A 22849-nucleotide genomic window follows, 5' to 3' on the forward strand; every position below is an offset into this window, starting at 1 on the left:
TTAAAAACTGATTTACCTTAATACCAAATTAAATTTGAAAGTTTGTTATGGATTTCAATTAGTGATTGTGTTAAACAGGTTGTAATGCAAAATCTGAGAAGACTGATCATCTTTTCCGATTATAAAAGCAATTTGTCCTTGCACATTTTTCCTGAAATCCGGGTTAATAATTGCAATAAAAATACCAAGAAAGAAAATAAAAGTATAAAACAATATAGAAAGTAGAAATAAAAGAAAAGTAAAAGAAAGAAAAGAAAAATAAAGGAAAGTAGAAAGAAAAATAAGTGAAAAAGAAAAGAAAGTAGAAAGAAAAATAAGAGAGAAAAAGAAAAGAAAAAATGTTATAGAAGGCAAATTTTGGACATAAAGAAAAAAAAAATTTCCGGATATTTTGCTACTAAAGTGATAAATATGAAAGGCAAATAATAAATAAAGTGAAATGAAGACAATTCTGAAGTCTTGGTCTTCAGAATAACAACCACTGTGTCATTTTTATTTTATTTTAATTTCAAAAAAGGTAAACAACACTCAAATCTAATTTCAGATTGAAATTTTTCCAGTAAAAATGTTTTTTGTATTTTGTGTTTTACATTTTAAATTACACATTTCTAACAAATGTTTATAAATTTTTGTCATCATGATTGAAGAGTTAACATAAATTGGTATTATGAGGAATACTTCTTGGAGAATAACTGTAATGTGATCTTTAAACAAAATACTTTTGAAACTGAAAAAACTGTTAAGTCAAAAAAATTGTTGAAAATGAAAATCTTAAAATTGCTGATAATGCTACTACAGATTTTTAATTGTGTTAAAATTTTTACAATGAGAACATATGTAAATGTTTTATAATTTATATTACTTTTATATATTGCTAACATTACAAATTTGATTATCTTAAATGTGCTTCTACCATAGGGAAGATTTTGCAAATGGATAATTTCAAAATTTTTGGATTCTAATTAAATAATTTTGGCGAAGGAGGATGTAACATAAAAAGCTTCAATTAATCTTTTTATGTTAGTTTCTTTTATAAAACTTCATCCTAATTAATTATTCTAATCGAAATACTTTCTCACACTTTTAAAAGCCACATCCTGTTCTTAAATCTATTTTTGGCTCAAGTATGCATTTAATTAAGAGCAGGACAATTTTCCCTTTGCTCTGTGTGGGAAACGTTCGATCTATTTCATAAACCAATAGCAACTACTAAGAGTTCCCTCTTTCCCTAAATTAAGACATATTACGGATTTTACTTTGCAAGAGTTTCCCTAACATATAACCAAGGAGCACAACTTTTCGTGTTCACTTTTACTCACTCTCATGACTGCTGTTGTCTAATTAATAAATAAATTTTGTACCCTCCTTCCCTACCTATGACCTGTTTTAATCCTTCCACTCGGCAACGACGTTATATATATATTTTTACCAATTTTTCATACGATAAAGCTGAAAGTGTATTTATTATATTTTTTCTTCTAAACAACTTTTGTTAACTGTTAGATTAGTATATCTAATTTCAACACATGTTAATTTTATTTTACTTCATATCTCGAAGTTTGTTTTCTGCTTTTCTTTTTTCATCTTAGACTCATTTAAAATTAAATTTTTTTAAGTCTTCAACGCATTATGAAGAGTGATTTTTATCTTAGGATAATTATTATTTATTTTGAAATGTCTCTCTCGCTGTAGTAAAGGAATGCGTCCTGATGAGAACCTTTTCCTTTTTCCACATTTTTTTTAATTAATTTTCTAACTATATTATGTTTATATATATATGCAGGAGAAGTGAAGACAAACGAGACAAAAGTATCCTACTGGACTCTTTTGCAACAATATGGTCCAACAAGTATGGATCCAGATTGCTTACCTTGGAGATACTTTTCTGATGTAGATTTCAGGAGAGACGGTTATGATGGTTTGAATGGAATTTTACTTGTATGCAGAAAAGGTATTCTTAACGAAGAAGGCAAACAGGTAAGGAAAAAAACATTTAATCTAATTTATTCAATTTGCTAGGATAAATCACTTATAAAATAAAAAGTTTATTGAATAAAGGGGTTTATTTTCATAGGAATATGATTTTTTTTATTAAAGAATTGCTAAAAGAACTATCTTTAAAAAAGGAGGTATTAAAAATTTATCTATAACATATTTTTACCTTTAGCGGATATTTATAACCTCAAAAAATACTTTTTTTTATCTCAAAACCTGCTTCAATATTCTCTTTTAAACTTCATTTATAATTAAATTTTATATAAAAGGAAAATTTAGCTAGATTCAATAGATTACTTAGCTAGCTTCAAATTCCAAAATTTTTATCAACCTTACAAATTAGCTTTAACAAATTATACTATTTTGAAGTTGAAAGTTTATATCCGATTAAATTATTGTATTTAAAAAGATAAAATTTCTATATAATTAAAATTTCGATTTCTTGTAAGAGATCGATCGATTCTTGTAAGACATATTTATTGTATAATCAAAGCTACATATACAAATTTGTTATAATTCTCTATAAAATTACATTTTTCTTAAACTTCGCTATGTTTGAAAATTTATATACAAATTTTGTGATCAGTTAACTAATATAACTTATCTAAATGTGCCAACTCTCCCAAAAGAATAAGGTATTTTTTCAGGTTGTTTTGTTGTTTACAAGTGAAGTGACACTTGTCAACATCAAAACAACCTGATACGCCAGAGGTAGATAATTTTGTCATGATTTGCACCAAAAGTAAATTCATCAATAAACCTTAATTTAATACTTATTAACATCTTATAAAACTAACCTGAGTTAAAGCTAAGCATTATTTATAGTTGAAATCGCGTGAAATTATTCACACCTCAAATATATTTATTCACTTGAAGTGTAGAAAAAATAGCCTGTACCCCTGAAAATTGACTTCTCTAAGCAGGTTGCTCTAAGATAGATTTCTCTCAACTTTAAAACAACCTAAAATTTTAATAAAACAACCTCATGCATCTTGATTATAAACCTTAGGAGGCTGATTTTTTAAGGTTGTTTTTTAAGTTAACTTCTAATAAACCTCAAATCAAGCTTAACACCCCAAAACAACCACAAATAAACTCATTTGTTTCTGACAGTTGTAATCAAAACAGTTGTATATATCTTTCAAAATTGACCTCTCTAAGCTGGTTGCTCTAAGGTAGATTTCTTTCAACTTTAAAACTGCCTAAAGCCTGAATAAAACAATTTCATAAATCTTGATTATAAACCTTGGGAGGTAGGTTTTTTAAGGTTGTTTTTTAAGTCAACTTCTAATGAACCTCAAATTGACCTTAACACCTCAAAACAATCTCAAATAAATCTATTTGTCTCTGTCAATTGTAATCAAAACAACAACAAAAAATTTAAAATATCTCGTCTGTTGTAATCAAAGTTTTGTCAGTTCTAACCAAAACAACAACAAAATTTTGCAAATATCTCGTCTGTTGTAATCAAAGTTCCGTCAGTTGTAATCAAAACAACAACAAAATTTTGTAAATATCTCGAATTTGTTTCAGTTTTATTGAGTTACAAATGTAATTTAATCAAATTTCGTAATTCTTGACTAAATTTCTAAAACTAAAATTTTTCTTTTTTCACGTTTATTTGTAGAAGAACTTCGATCGAGAATTCTCGCTACTTTTTTCTGCTGTGGATGAAAATGTTGCTCACTATATTGACGACAATGTCTTGGCATATACGAGTGATCCATATGGTGTTGATTTTTATGACAATGATTTTAGGATTGCCAATAGAAGATACGGTAAGAAAAATTTATTGAATGTGGGAAGGTATGAAAATTTGTTTTTGAATCTGACTGAATATCTGTTTTTCGGAGGAGGAGGGGAAAAAAAGTAAATAACACTGCATAACAAATTTTTCGTTGCACTTATAAAAATACTTGATCTTGTTTAATTCTGGTATGGGTATTTCAAATCCTAAATTAGTTTTACTCTTAAAGCTGCATACTTTAAATGAGATTTTTAGTATGATATTTCTAGTCTATTTTTGTAGAAATGTACGAGATAAAAAACGTTATATGTAAGGGTTCGCATAAATGTTGTGACAAACTTTTTAAGGGAGTTAAGGCACATCAACACGATTAAAATTGCATAGGAAACAATGCCTAGAAATGTCATGCTAAGGGCGCGGTTGAGGAAGCTTATCTAATGTGACATGTCTAGCAGCACTCAGAAAAAGGGTTTATGATAGGGAAGCGCCCCTAGTGGTGTTTGACGTTTCCGGACATGCGTTCCTGAGCAATTTTAATCCTGATCATCAGCCCTAACGTCTCTAGAAGTTCGTCGCAGCATTTATGTGACCCCTGAAGTTAACGTTAACCCCCAATTAGTTTACACATTTCGACCAAATATAATTCAAATTGTCATTTTTAAAAAAAATTTAACTTGGCTATAAAAATACTTCACATTTGAAATTGATCGATTGTAGAATGAATCGATTGCAGATTTGTTACAAACGGGATTTGTTAAAAAGTCTCCTGTAACAGAAAAAAAATTAATAGCCCATTGTGCAGCTCTATTGTGACGTAAATAAAGTACCTACCGACCTATAACTCATATCAATTTAATGCTGATGACAACCATACCAATACGAAAGTTAATGTGCGAAAACTGGATCTATCATGTGATTTTCCGACCAATAAAAATTAATTGACAACAATGAAAAAATCAATGACATTATCATTAGAATTTTATATATATTAAGATACTCCCAATTCATATGTTCAATTCATATTAAGATACTCCCAATTCATATACTCACAATTCATATATTTACTTTTCAACTTCTTAAATGTTTTCTCAAGTTGCAATTCATGATGTGCTTTGCACAGTTTTCTGTGTTATGTTTGTAATCTATCAGTACCCCCTGGGTGCCCCTAGGCGGGGGCGGGACAGGGCTCAGTAATAAATATATATTAAGATAATTACAAAAAACACACAATACATTACATGATCGTAAAAGAAATCTTGAAGTAAATTATCCTTAAAGTCTTTCTGCGCTTTTTGAAGTTTTTAGATTGAAGCATTTGAAAGAAAGATATTACTTTCAACTTAATTTCCATACAAGGAGTACAAGGAAAAAAGATAAGTGAGCGACAGTTAGAAACACACCCAAAATGTACAATTTCATTTCACGCATACCAGTTAACATCCAAATAGACTTTTTTTTTGTTCTTATTAAACGAGCTGTATATTTATGTTATTTCTTCATGAATGTTTATTTTTTTATTATAATTCGGTTATATCTTGACTTTCTTGTGGTTATTTTTTGACGATAAATACATGCAAAAGTAATTAGGTTTTATCATACTCCGTTCATAAAAGGGACGCAGATTGCATTAGGTAAATAGCTTCCTGATAAAACTGTCAGATTAAACTTCTCTTTCATTCATCTAGTTAATTTAATCAAAAAGCAGAAAGTTTTCATCTGTGTTACGTGTCAAATTGTAAAACGTTATTTTACAATAAAAAATGCCATTCTGTTTAGATTTTATATACACAGAAAACGATTTGTTTTTATTTCCATAATTGTTTTTTACTTTTTTATGCATTTGCGCATAATTTCTGATTAATTGCATAATGATAAGCGTAATAAGCATGAATACAGTTAATTAAATATTATAACACGTTTACGATAGTATAAATTGAAGTTTTTGACAATGTTCGCAAGGCATGCGTCGCTTTTACACAAACTATCAATCACAGTTGTAAGACTTTCTCGGTTTTCTTTGTTTTTTCCCTTGGTATATTTTAATCCATCCTGTATATTTTAACCCTTAACTGTCTAGAAATACTTCAAGCTTAATTCCCAGAAGATATGCTTACAATAATTAATTATAACACCAATAACAATAATACATTAACAAAGATTAAATTAATTTCAAATATGTTAACAATTAAAGTGAAAAAAAAGGATTTCGCTGCCATTTGCGTGGCATAGGACACAGTAAAAAAAAGTGCTATGCCCCTTATATGACAGAATTGATTCTTATATTATTGCTTATCTAAGGGTTAATATAAGGAGTAGAATACGGTTGACATAGAAACAATATAAATAATACATATTTATATGTTATTATACTCTTAAATATTACAATAAAGTAACTGAATTAGTAAAATTTGATTTAAAAATTAAAAAAAAGTTCAGAGTTAAAAGAAGCAAAATAGAATCGAGTATGGAAAGTATGTTAGGTGTGTCAGTCAAAAAGAGCAGCCAAGTCAGTATGGTGAATTACAGCTTCACGGGAAGTGGTATTTCCCGTGTATATCTTATAGTTTGTTCAAAATGAGAACTCCTCCAGACATTCGTCTGGACCTGTGGCGGTGACCATGGTAACGAGGTATGACTATTTCAAGTAGGAGTGCGGGGTCACTGTTTTGGAGTGGTTTCGGCTCGAGTCGGTGAGAGAAAGGGAATCTCTTCGGTCTATTGTGTTAGTCCTAGAGTGAAGCTACCCTCCCTAAAGTGCGCCACTCTTGTTTCCATAGCACCAGACGATTTCAGACTTCTTAGCTTACACAAACTATAGTTTATGTGTTCTTAGTAGCTCGGAATCAACTCTAATTCAATATTCCGCTCAGTTTCAAAACCGATATAAAGTTCATGCACGCTTATGTGCTTGGACAGAGTGGTGCGAAGGCAGGGTGATTACTACCATCATCCTCCATCTTATCTGAATTTTAACAATTTTAACACGGAAGTAGGAACATGCGCCATTAACACCTTCGCATTATTATTGAAATAGAATCCCATACCATTGCCAATAGCCTATTAGTATACTTTTAGTGCATTAAGTGTAGTAACTAGAGTTGTTTTTTAACAGCCAAACCAAATCAAAATTCTCCTCTACGAAAACTAATGTGTATTAATGTTTGAGTATTCTTGTCTCATGAGGGGGAATTGAAAAATACAAAATTATACAGCTGAACTAAAAAATCGAACTGCTTCAACTGGATTTAGTTGTTTAAGTGTGATAACTCAGCTAAAATTTTGACCACAATTATCTAAATTTTATTACATTAGATGTTAGCTAACAAGTATTTAAGAAAAATATGGACCAATTTTATTCTCATTTAAATTGAAGAGTTTGGAACAATATAATGATAATCAATACTTTTAAAATGACCAAAATAATTTTTTGAAAGTAGTTTCGGTGAAAAACACCACGATTTTCCTGTTAGCAGCAAAATTATTTTAGCTATTATAATGTTATTTAGAAAATACTTGTAATGAACCTATTTGGAAACAATAATAATTAGCAGTTTGAAGCAAAATATATTACTTTTGGAAAAAGTGTAGTTTATCGATGTATTGCTCTAAGTCAAATCCTTCAGTTACAAATTTGATAATCTCTGATGCTACGAAAATCAAAATAAAAAACGAACGAAAGCAAGATACTGTCAGAATTGATTTTCAGTGCATGATCAAATTTAAAAGGAGATACATTTATAATAAAATTAAATAAAGTTTTAAAAACTACGTTTTTCGATTACACTGAAAAAGAGAAAAAATTTTATTTTTGTTAGATCTGAAACGAAAAATGTAGGGTTCCTGACTTGCAAAAAGACTGCAGAAAATTTTCTTTGGATTAAAAGTTAATTATGTAGATTACACCCTAAGTTTTTCTTTCTTGGTTTAATAATAATGAAATTATTATACTTTTGTCTGTCTACTTTAAAAGTGTAGCTTTCAAAACTTTTATTATGTTGCATTACTTCCTTCTTTTTAATTTGTGCCTGTTAGTTTTTTTGCATAGAAAAACTGTCAAATTTCAATTGGAAAAACAAAAATAAAAAGTAAAGCAATAAATTTAGCAAGCCCTTTTTAGAAAAACTATTGGTAACACCAACCACTAAGCTTCAGTTTATATTTAAGTACCCTAGTTAGTCAAAAATAAGTCGAAGCTTTTATTGACGATAAATTCTTTCTGGTGATAAACTAGTGAAAAAAAATTTGGTTTGCAGCAATTAACAAAGGAAAATTTGCATTATTATCAAGTACGGAGCACTGTAAAAACTTCAGAATCAAATTGCGGTAAAAAGTACTGGAACTCTGAGTGTGGATACTTTTTACCGTCTAATCCATTATATCGGTATATGTTACGGTAACGAAAAATCTGATATACCATAATCTTTACAGTAATAATTATCGTAAAATCCTAAATTAACTATTACTGTAAAAATTACGGTATGATATTTTACGGTTAAAATGGATCTCACGGATGATGTACCTAAAATGCTGGTACTTTGTACCGTAATTTGATACGGAATTTTTTAAAGTGCAGTTAAAATTCGAGTTATCTAACTCAAAAGTGGTTGAAATTTTGAACTCAATATTCCACCATTACAGACACGAAATCGTCGTAAAAGCAATTCATTTCCATTCATAAAAAATCCCATCACATTTTAGATCTAGCATGCGAGCTTAAAGCTGAATTTGTGTCAATTTGAAACTATGTTAAAGATACATTTAGTATAAAAGTAAGAATGCATAAAAAATCCCATCTCATTTTAAATCTAGCATGCGAGCTTAAAGCTGATTTTGTGTCAATTTGAAACTATGCTAAAGATACATGGTATAAAATTAAGAATGCATAAAAAATCCCATGTCTTTTTAAATCTAACATGCGAGCTTCAAGCTAATTTTGTGTTAATTTAAAACTGTGTTAAAAATTCATCTCGTATAAATTTAAGAATTCGTTCAAACGAATAATCGCTTGAATTCTGCTAAGAAGACAGAACATAATATCCAATTGTTCAAATTCTGTCTATTAATTCGGCATTTGGGTTTTAGCTATTAATGGACGTATGTACGGAAACTTGGAAGGACTATCGATGTGTAAAGGAGATCGCGTGGTGTGGAACATCCTTTGTGTTGGTAGATCCATTGATCTGCATACAGCATATTTCCATGGCAACAATTTCCTCCATCGGGGCATCTATAGAGATACGGTGACTGTAGTGCCGAGTATCTTATATGCAATAACAATGACAGTGGAAAATGAAGGTTTGTATTAAGTGCTATTTTAAATGTAACAATATCAAATTACTAACTTTAAATTTGTCCGAAAGTTGCGAAAAAACATTTGGACATATTTATAATTATTCTTATCTGTCTCATATATTCGTTAATTTCTAGATTAATTCGTTTTGTGGTTGCTTAGATTTTCGAGCGAAATAAAGTTTAAATGAAAGCTTTTTTTTTAAATAAAATGACATATTTTGTTTTAGCGAGTTATATAAAGTAAACGAAGAAAAATATTATGATAAAATTACCGCATCGTATGGTAATGACATTTCTGGTAAAAAAAATAAGCCAAAATTCTGGCCAATAAAGCCAAAATATATAGTATTTAAGCCATTCATTTTTCCGTTCAAATGGCAACGGTTTATCAGAAATTCTGGTTTTCAAAATTATAGTTCTTATTACCACTCATTACTATTAGTAAAAAATACAAAATTAAAAAATATATTTAACTGAATAAATGTTTTTTATACCATGTTCTAAGTTATCAAAATAAAATTACACGTTTATCAAATTTAACTGCACATTATAAAGGCAAATTTTATTATTAATTTCACCAAAACCATTAAGCGCTTCAGTAATTTTTATCGAACTTTTTGGTGTTCCCATAAAGGCAGAAGCACAGTAAATTTTATTATTTTATTTTGGTAGTTTTTATCAAACTTTTTTGAATGTAATGTTTAACCTTCATACAGCATATTACCATGGTAAAAATTTTCTTCATCAGGACATTTTCAGAAATATCGAGTTATTGCATTAATAGAAATCTTATAAATAAGATTATATATAAGATATATCTTATGTAATCCTATATATAAGATGTATATATACATCTTATATACATAACAGTGCAAGATGATAGCTTGTAATAATAGTTATTTTAAATTAACACAGATATTCCAAATAAATTTGAGTTCACAATATTGAAAAATGGTAACTATTCAAACTTGTACCACTAATAAGTTTAAATAACCACACTTATCTAAAATACTTATAACATTAAAATACATTGTTTTCCAGTAGTTTGGAAAAAAATTTATAAAACCAACGTAATAAGATATAAACATTTGATAAAAATTAATGACAGATTTTGAATTTTTATTCAGAATTACAATAAATTAAATTAAAAAACGTTTCTTGATTAAAATCTGATCAGTTTGGATAGATTTTAACGTTAGTTGATTTTGCTTACATCAGACATTTTAGAAGCATTTAAACTAATACGTTATCTCTTCAACTATAATTAAATAAACCATTTCGTAAATTTTCAAATATTGCTCTACATATTACCATAAAAGGTACGAAATTCAACGTTTTTTTTTATGTTAAGCTTACTTTTCATCCAATTTTTTTAAATATTTATTTTGACACTTTAAACAAAACCTTTATTTCTTAATTAAAATATGTCAATCACTTCATGAAATTTGAAATACTTCTAAAAGAAACTTAACGTGCAAAGATTATGCATTTATTTCAATCTTATTTTAGAGAAAACGCAATAAATATACATTTCCTCTAACTTTTCGAAATACATTTCTGAGCATATTTTAAATTTTACAATGTTTCTTTGACACTTCATATAGTTAGAAATAAAAAAATTTAAATGACACTAAGTAAAAAAAAATTATAAGATTTTCCTTTCAATCATACTTTAGAAAAATAGTTTTAGAAATATATTTTATTTTCATTCATTTTGATTTTACCTCCCAGGAAAACGTAAAGTCATTGTAGAAAAAAGTTGAATATTTTAATCAAATTTTATTCTAAGTTAAATATTGGCAAGATTTAAAACACACCAAATTGCTAAAATACATAAAAACAAAATGAAAAAAGTAAATATTAATCCTTACGCAGCTTGAGGGACAGTAAATATTGCTTCTAGGTTAAATTTAAAAAATAAAAATAAAAAGAAGAACATTCTATGCAAGAAGTTTAAGAAGATTTAATTATAAGAAGGGAAAAAAAAGACTACTAACTTTTAGTTTGCCTTATAACTCGTAAGACAAAGTTTAAATTGAAATAGGAAGAAAAGGTTTAAGAATGAGGAAGAACGCATTTTTTCTTTAATGAATTCAAATAATTTTTTATCGTGAATATTTTTTACTATTTTTTTTTTCATTTCTATTAAAAGCGATGGTTTAAGATTTCCTTAAGCTAAAACTTCAAGTATGTAGCGTCAAAAATAATTACAACTTACAAAGCGTGAAAGAATAAATACTGATTTTGATTTAGGTGTTATGTATTTCTTATGTATTCTCTTGCTTCGTTCTTATGGAACAATATTGAGTAAAACTTAATTGTTTAATTGTTCATCGGAAAATTAGGCCACGCAATTACTACATTATTATGAAGGAAAAAGAACATTTTTTTATGTGGGTTATCTGAAATGAATTCTGTAATCGAGGAGAACAGTTTCCCTAATTCTTTATTACAAATACAATGAATTAAAGATTTGAGAGCAAAACAGAATTATTTAGAATAAAAGATTGAAATAAATATAAATAACTTATATTACATGTGTTAAAAAAATATGTTAAAAAATATGTTACATATGTTAAAAAAATATGTTAAAGGTAAAATTTATCATGTTTTGGCTCTGTGGGAAAGCCAAAAAGCTCGGTAGTTTTTACTGGAAAACGTTGGTGATGATTTTTGCATACTTACCAATAAGTCATGGTTTTATAATATGTAATAAAATTTAGTCAACGAGGTAAAATCTGGTAATTTTGTCATGAAATTTCAGGGCACGCAATTTCATGACGTGGCACGAAGCCATATATTTAGTTAAATTTGTTTTACAGCTTTGTATTTTTTTTAATTAAATATGTGGTAATAAGAAATATAATTTTGAAAAGTGGAATTCCCGGTAATATCAGAATTAGGTAAAATTATCATGTTTTGGCTCTATGGGAACGCCAAAAATCTCGGTAATTTTTACTGGTAAACTTTAGTAATGATTTTTGCATACTTATCAATAAGTCATGGTTTTATAATATGTGATAAAATTTAGTCAACGCGGTAAATTTTTTTAATTTTATCATGAAACTTTAGAGCACAACGTTTCCTGACGTGGCACGAAGCCATATATTTAGTAAAATTTGTTTTACAGTTTTTTATTAAATATGTGGCAATAAGAAATATAATTTGAAAACCGGAATTCCCGGTAAACCGTTAACATATGAAAGACGAAATTAACAAATGAATGGTTTAAATATCATATATTTTGATTTTAATAACCCGAATTATGTTTGTTTTTCAGTAATGTCATCCTCATACAGAATGGTAATTTTACTTAACTTTTTATCCTTGTTCATAAGCAAGACGAAAGCTAAAAACAAATAGCAAAAAAATTTACTACGAGTGATAAGTAAATAAAAATTAAAGGGCGGTAAATAACTTTTGCTCTAATGAACAGTTTTCTTCTCCCGGAACGCGTAACGAAATTGAATTAAGATAACTAATTACGGCTCTTACATCGTATACTAAGAGATAAAAATGGAACCCTTGGAATAAGGACACCATACAAAGTATCTCATTCAGCCTTTAGCAATATTTGTTGGGTCGAAATATTTCTACATCACTTAACATTATGTATAGCCATTATGTATAGTCGAAACATTACTACATCACTTAACATTATGTATAGTCGTTATTGTATAATTTTTTGTCCATCCAACAGGTGACTAGATTTATTTTATATTTTGTAACTGTCGTTGAACAGCCGACTCAATTTTGGGTTTACAACTACAATTTTCAACTCCGCAGCCTTGTAATTTTGAACCAATCCAAAAAACAAGGAAGCGCCTGGATGAGTACTCCTAGAGGTATGATTTGTTATAGGAACATGAAAGACTTTGTGACTCGTCAGATTTAACATGCATCAGTCACCACTCTTTGGCCTTTCGGGTATCGAACCCTCGAAATCTTTTGCATGGGCCCAGTACCCTGTGAACCAGGCTATCTCGGCCCCAGGTAGAATTTCAGGTAGCTTGTAGAATTTCGGACAAAATGTCAACTCATGGTAGGAATGAGGCCACTATACGAAGTGCATCTGGTTGGTAATATTACTGCATCACTTAATATAGTGACATCATTTTACTACCAATAGTTGACTGGATTATGAAATGTCGAACAAATAGCCATCTTACTAGAGAAATGAGGGCTCTGTACAAAGTGTCTCATTCCTCCTATAAGATGGCTGATTGTTCGTAATATTACTTCAACACTTAATATATTAACATCATTTTACTATCCACAGGTGACTGGATTATAGAATGCAGAACAAACAGCCATCTTACTGGAGGAATGAGAGCTTTGTACAGAGTTGCTGAATGCCTAACTGGCAATCGCCAGAAACGTCAGATTAGTGACAGCAGCATCAATGAAATCGCAAGTCGAGTGGAATATTATGATGAAAATTCTAAAGAAGAGAAACAATACGAGAAGGAGACAATGAAGAAACCTTTACCGGAATTTAAAATGAAAGCAACACCAATGCGTGATGGCAAAATTCGAGAATATTTTGTCGCAGCTCTTGAGGAAGAATGGGAGTATGCTCCCAAAGACAGACATTTAATTCTGGGAGGTAGCTTAATGGATAGCGAGTAAGTATGCTCTTACAGCAATTATATTTTGCATACTTGAGACCAGAACTTATTTAACTGTGAACAGCAGTTTGAATTAGGGTCGCATCACTATTATATTTTATACGTTGTCGAAAATGAATCTGTAAATGAAAAGAAATTTCAAGCAAGTTCGTTGTCGGAAATTCTCCTTATCATCATTAAACTTAGATTCAAATATCTATTTTTAAGATGTTTCAGTTTTTTATACAGGTTTGAGGTTATAGTGTTCATGAAATAATCTATTTATATTTTATACGCTGTAGAAAATGAATCTGTTAATGAAAAGACATTTCGAGCAAATTCGTAGTCAGAAATTCTCCTTTTCATCATTAAATTTAGATTCAACTATCTATTTTTAAGAAAAATGTTTTGGTTTTTAATATATATTATAGTGTTCATAAAATAATACAATTTAAAAATTCGTAATAAAACTAGATTCCATCTACTTGAATATTATACAAAAGTAATAAAAATTTAAAGCATATTTATTAAAAAATATTTTTAGAAAAGTAATTGTTCAAATTTTAGTATCTAATTCTGTTTAAATTTGACTTGCAACAACGTTTCATTTAGGTAATAAAAAAGTTTAAAATTTAATATACATCGTCAATAAAATAATGTATTAGAGAATCATTGCTTCTGCAAAATATGAATGGCTTGAGAGCGTAATTGTTAACTACAAAATTACAAATTCAGTGCAGGAATATATTCTTTCATTAATAAAGCGGGTTAGGTCCAAAATTGTAGCTATTTGTTTAAGTGAACGAATCCTAATCTGTTTTAAACTTAGCTTAATAAAATATCTATTAAAGTGTCTATTAAAGTGTCTATTAAACTTTTCGTCTAACTGCTAAATTGAAACATTTGCTAAAGTATAAGTTGTTGCATTTGAATGATGTCAGTCTAAAAAAAAATTTCCAAGTAAAAAAGTAAAGCATAAAATGCATATGTCACCATCAAAAATCAAATTAAATCTGCGAATAATTATGTGTGGCAATTTCAGCCAAAGTATGAAATAAAAGAATTATTTTACGCTTTTTCTATGCATTCCTTATTAGGACAAATGCATTTTATGCAAAGTATGAAATGCTTGAATCATTATTATATATATATTGCATTAAGGTTCTTTATTCGTCATTCTACTGAATGACAATGAAAAGTATGAAATATTATTCATTTCATGCTTTTTGGGTTTGCCATTTGGCATTCTATACAAGGACTAGGTATTCTATAAATCTTACACGGAGAAAAAAATCTGTTAAAATTGCCATGCTGTGTAATGATGACATTTTAGGTCAATGAAACCAAAATATACAATATTTAAACCATTCATTTAGTAATTTCTCCGTTGCTGAGGTAACAGGTTTTCAAAATTATAGTTAATTATAGTTCTTACTACCACACATTTAGTGAAAAATACAAAACTGAAAAGTAAAAACCAAATAAATGGTTTTTAGACCATGCTCGGAGGTATGATAAAATTACCAAATTTTACCACATTTGCCTAACTTTATCACACATTATAAAACCATATTATATTGTTAATTTAATCAAAATTATTACCAAAGCGATTCAGTAAAAATTGCCAACCTTTTTTAGTATTCTCGTAAATTCAGTAACATGGTAAATTCACCATATTCTAATAGATTTAGCAATACTTTTTTCTCAATATAAGCAATGACAAAGGCTTTTCAGAATGCCGAATTTCATAAATTGATTCATTACCATTAACATAATTAAAAGTCATTGTTGAAATTAAAATAACTTAATTCGTATTTTAACTTCGCTTTCCTTTCCAGAGAAAGTAAAAGGTTCGTGGAACGTGGCGACAACCGTATTGGAACCCGATATAAGAAAGCTCTTTTTAGAGAATTCACTGACGGAACCTTTACCAAAAGAAAATGGGAAACTCCAAAAACAATTCACCTAGGAGTTCTAGGTCCGATGATAAAAGCTGAAGTAGGCGATCTCTTACGAGTTACGTTTCGGAATATGGCATCAAGACCTTATTCGTTTCATCCACATGGACTCCTAAACCACCAAGACAAAAATCACATGAATCTAGGAGCTGATGAGGATCCAGTTTACCCAGGAGATGTTATGGTTTACGAATGGGTTGTACCGAAAATGGCTGGCCCTGGTCCCAATGGATTCAACTGCACTTCATGGGCTTATTATTCAGCTGTTGATCCAGTAAAAGACACAAATGCTGGGCTCATTGGCCCTCTAGTCATTTGTCGTCATGGAATTTTAAACGAAAATGGTGAGTTTTAATTTTGGGAATGAACAATGAATTTTATAATTTAGGAATTGTGTTGCAAATAGCTATTTTTATATTGATCTGAAATCCTTGAAAAGTTTATTATTTTTATTTAAGATAATAGCAATAATTTAAATTGATATTTGGATCCTTTTTTTCTAGATGTTTGGTTTTCTTTATTGTAAAAACATGCAGATTATGATATTAATAACAGAATCGCTAATTACGTTATTATTAAATTTTTATAAATTGTTAAAAAAGACTTACTAATTTAAAAGAAGATTCAAAACTTTTAATAGGTAGAATTTCAAATTAAATAGTAGTATAAAATGCAAACTGGTTTTCTGGGAATAAGGAGAAACAACTTATGAATCACTACAAAAACCTACCTATTAAATGGAGATAAATCTAGCTATTAAATGGTATTTTTATTAGAGATATGTCTTAGGTTTTGTCGCCAATAATTCTGAGATAAGAGTTATTCACAGCAGCTTAAGCTTTTTGAGGAATCAAATAAAAGTATAAAATGCTTTTTATTACACAATTATTAATTTATTCGTATAATTATACTTTTATTCACTTGTATGATTTTGTTACTAATTATTTACTATTTTTTTATATATAAAATTATTAATTTACCATTTAATTATTTTTTTAATAAATAGGGTTAAAGACTAATTACATTTCATATTTTGAATATTTGTGGCTGTTATCCACTCATTGGTAGAATTTTCAAATGTTTAAGAATATTCTTCAATAGAAGCTTATTTAAATAATTATAAAAAAGTTATTTATTTTAACTTATTTGCGATATTTCATTGTCAAAAATATTACTTTTTTATTATTTTTTTTTCAGGAGACAGGACAGATGCAGAACAAGAATTCGTTGTGCTATACACTATTCTAGATGAAAATGACAGTTGGTACATTCAAGAAAATGTCATGAGATACACTAGGCAACCCTATTCAGTGGATTTTAATGATGCTGATTTTAAAGCCAGCAATAGAATGCACGGTAATGCTGATTTATATTTTATTTTATAAGTTAAGGATTAATTGAAGCATATGGTCAAATTACCAAAAGTGCAATCGTGCAAAACACTTTGTTCATTCTGTATTTTGGAAATGTACGTACTACGAATAAACATACTTAATAAACAAACTCCCCTCTCTCACTCTCTCTCTCTCCCTATCTATTAATATCTGTATCTATCTATATAATCTATCTATCTATCTATATATCTATACCTCTCTCTTGTGCACTTGGAGAATAAGAAATGTAATTAATCCCCTTCTTCTTGGACACTACAGCCCAATCAATAACTTTTAAATTATCATATCTATAAATAATCATATGTATATTTTTAAATAATCGTATCATACCTGCCTATAAAGACCTAACTTGATTCATGAATAAAATAGCAAAAAATTGACATATTTCGAGCGCTTGTTAACAGGGCAAATTAGAAATATGAAAACTCACAGTTTTCAATGAAAATCTAGGTAACAAAACAAGAAAAACCGTTCTGACTGAAGGAGGCAAATCAAGGCAGGATGTATATCCATGCAGAATATGGGGTGATTTTTTAATATCATTTTTTTTTTAAATCTTAACACGACGAAATCAAAACAATGCGATGTAATTAAATATGATTAAAGGCTTTCTTCGTGTATGCACGTCATTAAGAAATCGATTAATTATCCCTTGCCGCACATCGTTGAGATCTGGGGGATAAGTTTTTCTTCTATAACGCGAAATTCTTTTTATCTCTAAAGTTTAATAGCTCATCTTAGTGCTATTGAACTTTATTACTCCATTCTCTAACAAATTCATTCCTCACAACTTTACATTTCGCATGGAAATATAACCTATAATATATATATATATATATAATAAATAAGTAAATACAAGAAAACACGAGGAAAGTTAAGAAAAACAATAAGTTTCAACTAAAGTTCATCATAACATAACAACATAAGTTCAACATAAGTTCAAACAAAATTTTCTGTCCTTGTAAGTTGATCTGATTTTGCTACTCGCTTTATAGTCCCTTTTAAATGTTTTTTATTTTATTTTCTGTTTTTGCATGCTATTTTTACTTTTTGTGATCTATTTTATTTGTTGTTATTTTTATAAAAAAAAATTTTGAGTGCTCCTCACACTATTGTATTAATATATTTTGCTTTGGCTTTATTGATACAATATCAGAAAACACTCTGTTTTGCGGATATAATCGTGTGGGCTGAAGAAAAGATATCTTTTTTTTCCCCGATTTTATTTTTTTTGTTTTTTAAATAAAATGTCATCCTTTTTTTTTTTTAATTATATATATTATATAAACTGTTGTTTGTTATTTTTTACTTATTATTCCCCCCCCCTTTTTTCATATGTCTATAATTTTTCTTTGTTTTATTCTTCATTTTGAACTTATATATATATATATATATATATATATATATATATATATATATATATATATATATATATATATATATATATATATAGTATTCGTTTTAAATTTTTACCCTTGTAATTCACCTTCAGCGCAATTTTGTCTTGAAAACTAATCTCTTGTCTTGATTCTTTTAACAGCTGTAAACGGACGAATATTTGGTACTCTGGAAGGACTAGTGTCTCGAAACGGTACTAAGACAGCTTGGTACCTCCTGGGAATGGGAAGTGAACAGGATCTTCATACTGCTCATTTCCATGGTCAGACGTTTCTCATTCGCTCGGACACTGTCCGGCGTGGAGACGTTGTTGATTTGTTCCCCGGTTATTTCGAGACTGTAGAGATGATGAATGATAATCCGGGTACCTGGATCTTACACTGTCATGTTGATGACCACATGAGTTATGGGATGGCTGTCACTTTCTCAGTTGTTCCATGAGATTCATTTTGTTTCCACATGAATGTTATTGATAAATTATGGAGAGTTTGTAAATTATGAATAAAAGGAATTACAAATTAAGGAATGCCTTGTCTCTGCATTTTTATATTTATTTTACTCATTTATAATTAATAAATACAGAATTCTTATTTTAATGGCTTCTTTTCCTTAAAGTCACGTCACACATAATATTATTCTTTGATAGTTTCTTGCAATTTTTCATTTCGGTCCAATATTGCAGATATTGCACGGCAAATTCAGAAAAAAAAATTATAAAAATTTTTAAAAATTGGTATTGCGACATTTAATCTTAACATATTATAAATAATTCAAATATTACGACTTGATTAAATAGTGGGATAAAAAAAACTATTGAAAATCTTTGTGAATATTTTTCAGAATTTAAAAAAATATGTTTTATGATTTTTAAAATATTTTTATTAATATCTTTATTGGAGGCACCTCGATGAGAAAAATTCTGTGAATAAGACGTTCTTTGTCTACATGGACCATGGATTATGCCACAAAATTTAAAACCAATAGAGTTTTGAGTCAGAAATTTCTCATTGTGGCTGAGAAAGAGTTTTATTTTTCTGGAAAATTTTAAAAAATTGCCCCTCTTAACTTAAAAGAAGAAATACTCCCCCAGAGCTTAAAGTTAAAATCCAATATACTAGATGGCGCCACAAAGCATGAGGAGAAGTTATCTTTTAAATTTATAATTGCTTTCAACCATATTTTTATTAAAAAACAAATACAAAACATTTTCCTAATCTTCTGCGTTCAGAACCTTTCAAATCGAAATAAAAGGTGTTCTTTTAATACACATATTTATTGCATTTAAGAACGCAAACAATTTTCCTTTTTCTCACTTGTCTTTTAAGAAAGCGAAGTTAAAATCATCCGTAAACTCTCATAAGAGCGATTTTATGCCATTTTAACAACAATAGGATACGTTTTTCATAACTCAGTATTAACTCTGAGTATATGTTTTGTACAAATTAAAATAATGATATATTGCTAGATAGTCAGGGAGGGAAAAAAATTAATAACCAATTTCGTTTTGCGATGGGAGAAGTTTTGAAATCGTTAACTATTTAAATTGTTACTTAAAAATTATTTAGTAAAATCTGTGACATGATTTAAATAATTGTATATTAGAGGAACTGTCAATTATTTAAAAATTATTTTAAAACAAAATTATCACGATGCAAATAAAACAATTCATAAGGTAACAAAAATTTCTTCCGGAAGGTCCATGAAAACAAAATAAAGGAAATCGAAAAAAAATATACCACGAACAATTTATTCTATATATTTACAAATTGAATAATTGATTACTTTGTTTTATATATTATGTAAATATCTCTGGCTATAAGTCCCACGTGGTCTAGTGGTTAGGATACCTGGCTCTCACCCAGGAGGCCCGGGTTCGATTCCCGGCGTGGGAAGTCTTTTTTACATGAAATGTTTACAAAACAGCAAATAATCAGCATTCATAATTATAATTATAATCTATAAGCTTATGAAATTCGATACTTTTCTGTTGATTCATTGACTAAATTAATTAAAAGAGATCTTTTGCTTACAAAAAAATGAAATTACAAAAAAAAGTTGCAAATTCAGCGTCGCCCTAAAAGAATAGATAAAACGCTGTGACTGCTAAACACTATAAATACGTTTTTCCCCTTCTTCATTTTTTGCTGCAATGAAATATTTTCAATTGGGAGGATATTTAAATAAAACAAAATATTTTATGTCCAGATTTCAACGAATGTTTAAAGTTTGTAATATTTCTAGCCTATTCTCCTATATCCACAATAAAAATTGTACCATGTAATATAACTAATCTCGTTCATTTTAACAGGTAATATTTCGTAGGTATTTTGTAAGCTGATTAAAGTTATGAGTGTAAAAAATCACTCTTAAATTAACAATACAAATTATATTTTTTACTTATTTTTTCATTTAATTCATTGTTGTTTAATACTTAATTATTTATTCTTAGAATGTAGCACACGACTATATCATATGATTTAGCAATCACAAAGAAATCACTTGGCAGAAATTACTCTGGTACATATATTTTGAAAGCACATTCGCTTAATTATCACTAGTAAAATATAGAAACAAATGATAATGCTCACAGTCCTTATGGTAATAATATTTCACAGTCCTTATATAAATAATAATACCTATGCCGTTAGTGATTCAACCTTCGAAATGCCGTATTAAGAAAGGGTAAACCAAATAATTTGAAATTTGATAAATTTGCTACTAAAGAACATTTAAAGACAATAGAATTAAAAAAAGGTATAAAAAAATTTCAACGATGTTCCATTCCTGGAACATTTGAGTTTGGCAGCTTTTTTGACTGACGGTGGTAACAATTGCGTTCCAGTACACAACCTCAATCGGAACAAAATGGTATCCACTTATAGTTTGACTACGGTAAGAACTCCCTCCGTCACAAAGTCTAAGGCCGCCGGCTGCTATGGAAACAAGAATAGAACATTCCAGGTAGGGTAGCTTCTCTTCACTCTAGGGCTAACACAATAGACCGAAGAAAAAGATTCCCTTTCTCTCACCAACCAGAGCCAAAACCTGTCCTAAACAGTGTCCCCACACCCCTAATTAAAATAGTTATGCCTCGTTATCATGGTGACCATCCCCACGGGTCCAGACGAATGGCCAAGAGAGTTCTTATTTCAGACAAACTATAATAGACCTTGAAAATGTAAAATATCATTCTGGGAAGTATATTAGAAGTTTTAAACTTTTATCAATGGGTAAAATTATTATATGTTGACGAGATATTCTGGATGATCTCCAGGAATAGTTTTTAAAATACTTCTAGAGGTGCACGATTTATGACATTTTTACAAAATTTCTTCCAGCTTTTTTTAATTCTGTTGGCTCATCAAATTTCATTTCCTTATTCGATTTTGTAACTGGGCTTTCATTTTTTTCTAATTTTGTGTTTGCGCTTACTTTAGGACTTTTGATTCCCACTTAATCTTCTCCAATATTACTTTTAAAAACAATATCCCACAGAGATTAGAATGTCATAATAAGTTCTAAGTTGTTTTTTTATCTATGTTTCCCATACAATTTTTTCCCCAGCCATTTTAGGGCAGATTTACTGGCCACTCTTTCAGGGGCACCATATTAGGTGGCCTAACGTTGCTCCCACAGTAGGGACAGATAGTACAGAGAATGAAAGAACATCCATGCCTTGCCCGGAATTCGAACCCAGAACCTTTCTTTTCCATATAAATTAAAACTCCTGGTTCATTAAGCTCCAGCCGATAAATATCTAGACCTTCCAAATCTGAATCAGAATATATTTCAAAGAAGGCCTACGTTTGTTCTAGCGTTATGCATCTCTTATACATGTGACTAAATGAAAGCAAAATTTGTGAATGTGACAAATAGAAGGAGAACACGCTTTTCTTTTTATCTACTCACTCTGTAACAGCAAATTTATCGCAAAAGTAAAATTAGTCGAGAGAATCATAAAGGAAAACTATCAATAACAAGAATCTATACAATACCATTGCTCGTTTGATGTTAATTTTTAACTCTATCATTATCAAACTACTTTAAAAAGTAGTACATCCACCTGAAAGCCTTTTCAGAAGAAATTTCTTTTCAATAGTTAGAATTTCAATTCAACAAAAGAGAAAATCATTGACTAAGAAACAGTACATATATTAGTACTTACTAAGTATTCTGCATCTGTCATTCTGTTATCAGCCACCTGTACTGTAAATTTATCACGCTTTTCATTCAAATATCATTATTTATCTTGAATAAGTGTCATAATACCATTGAATGAAATGCAAATAACATAAATCAATGCATCACTCGAAAATCTAAAAACAGAACCCTTGAACGACAATTTTCAGAAATGAAACATCATGTTTTAAACTAATATTTTTAGCTTTAAATTTTAAAATAAAACTTGATGCCTATCGGCGGCTTATATTATCCTTTTAAGAGCTTGTAAGAGTTGTA

General features: G+C 29.0%; 1 protein-coding gene and 1 non-coding gene across 2 annotated transcripts in view; both read left to right on the forward strand.

Annotated features, from left to right (window-relative positions):
* Positions 1–18913, forward strand: part of LOC107453698 (hephaestin-like protein) — a 41578-nt gene extending 22665 nt beyond the window's left edge. Inside the window, exons 9-15 of the mRNA XM_087157328.1 lie at positions 1784–1977; positions 3623–3773; positions 8825–9037; positions 13314–13659; positions 15480–15943; positions 16797–16955; positions 18534–18913. Of these exons, the coding sequence (XP_087013454.1) occupies positions 1784–1977; positions 3623–3773; positions 8825–9037; positions 13314–13659; positions 15480–15943; positions 16797–16955; positions 18534–18832 (1826 nt within the window). The 3' untranslated portion in view covers positions 18833–18913. The remainder of the gene's footprint in view (positions 1–1783; positions 1978–3622; positions 3774–8824; positions 9038–13313; positions 13660–15479; positions 15944–16796; positions 16956–18533) is intronic.
* A 1298-nt stretch (positions 18914–20211) lies between these two features.
* TRNAE-CUC (transfer RNA glutamic acid (anticodon CUC)) lies at positions 20212–20283 on the forward strand. The gene has a single exon. It is a non-coding gene; the product is annotated as a tRNA-Glu (tRNA).
* The last annotated feature ends 2566 nt before the right edge of the window (positions 20284–22849 follow it).

The sequence above is a fragment of the Parasteatoda tepidariorum genome, chromosome 2 (assembly GCF_982258835.1).
Source record: "Parasteatoda tepidariorum strain Cologne lab strain chromosome 2, Ptep-v5.0, whole genome shotgun sequence".
In the NCBI taxonomy this organism is placed as follows: domain Eukaryota; kingdom Metazoa; phylum Arthropoda; class Arachnida; order Araneae; family Theridiidae; genus Parasteatoda; species Parasteatoda tepidariorum.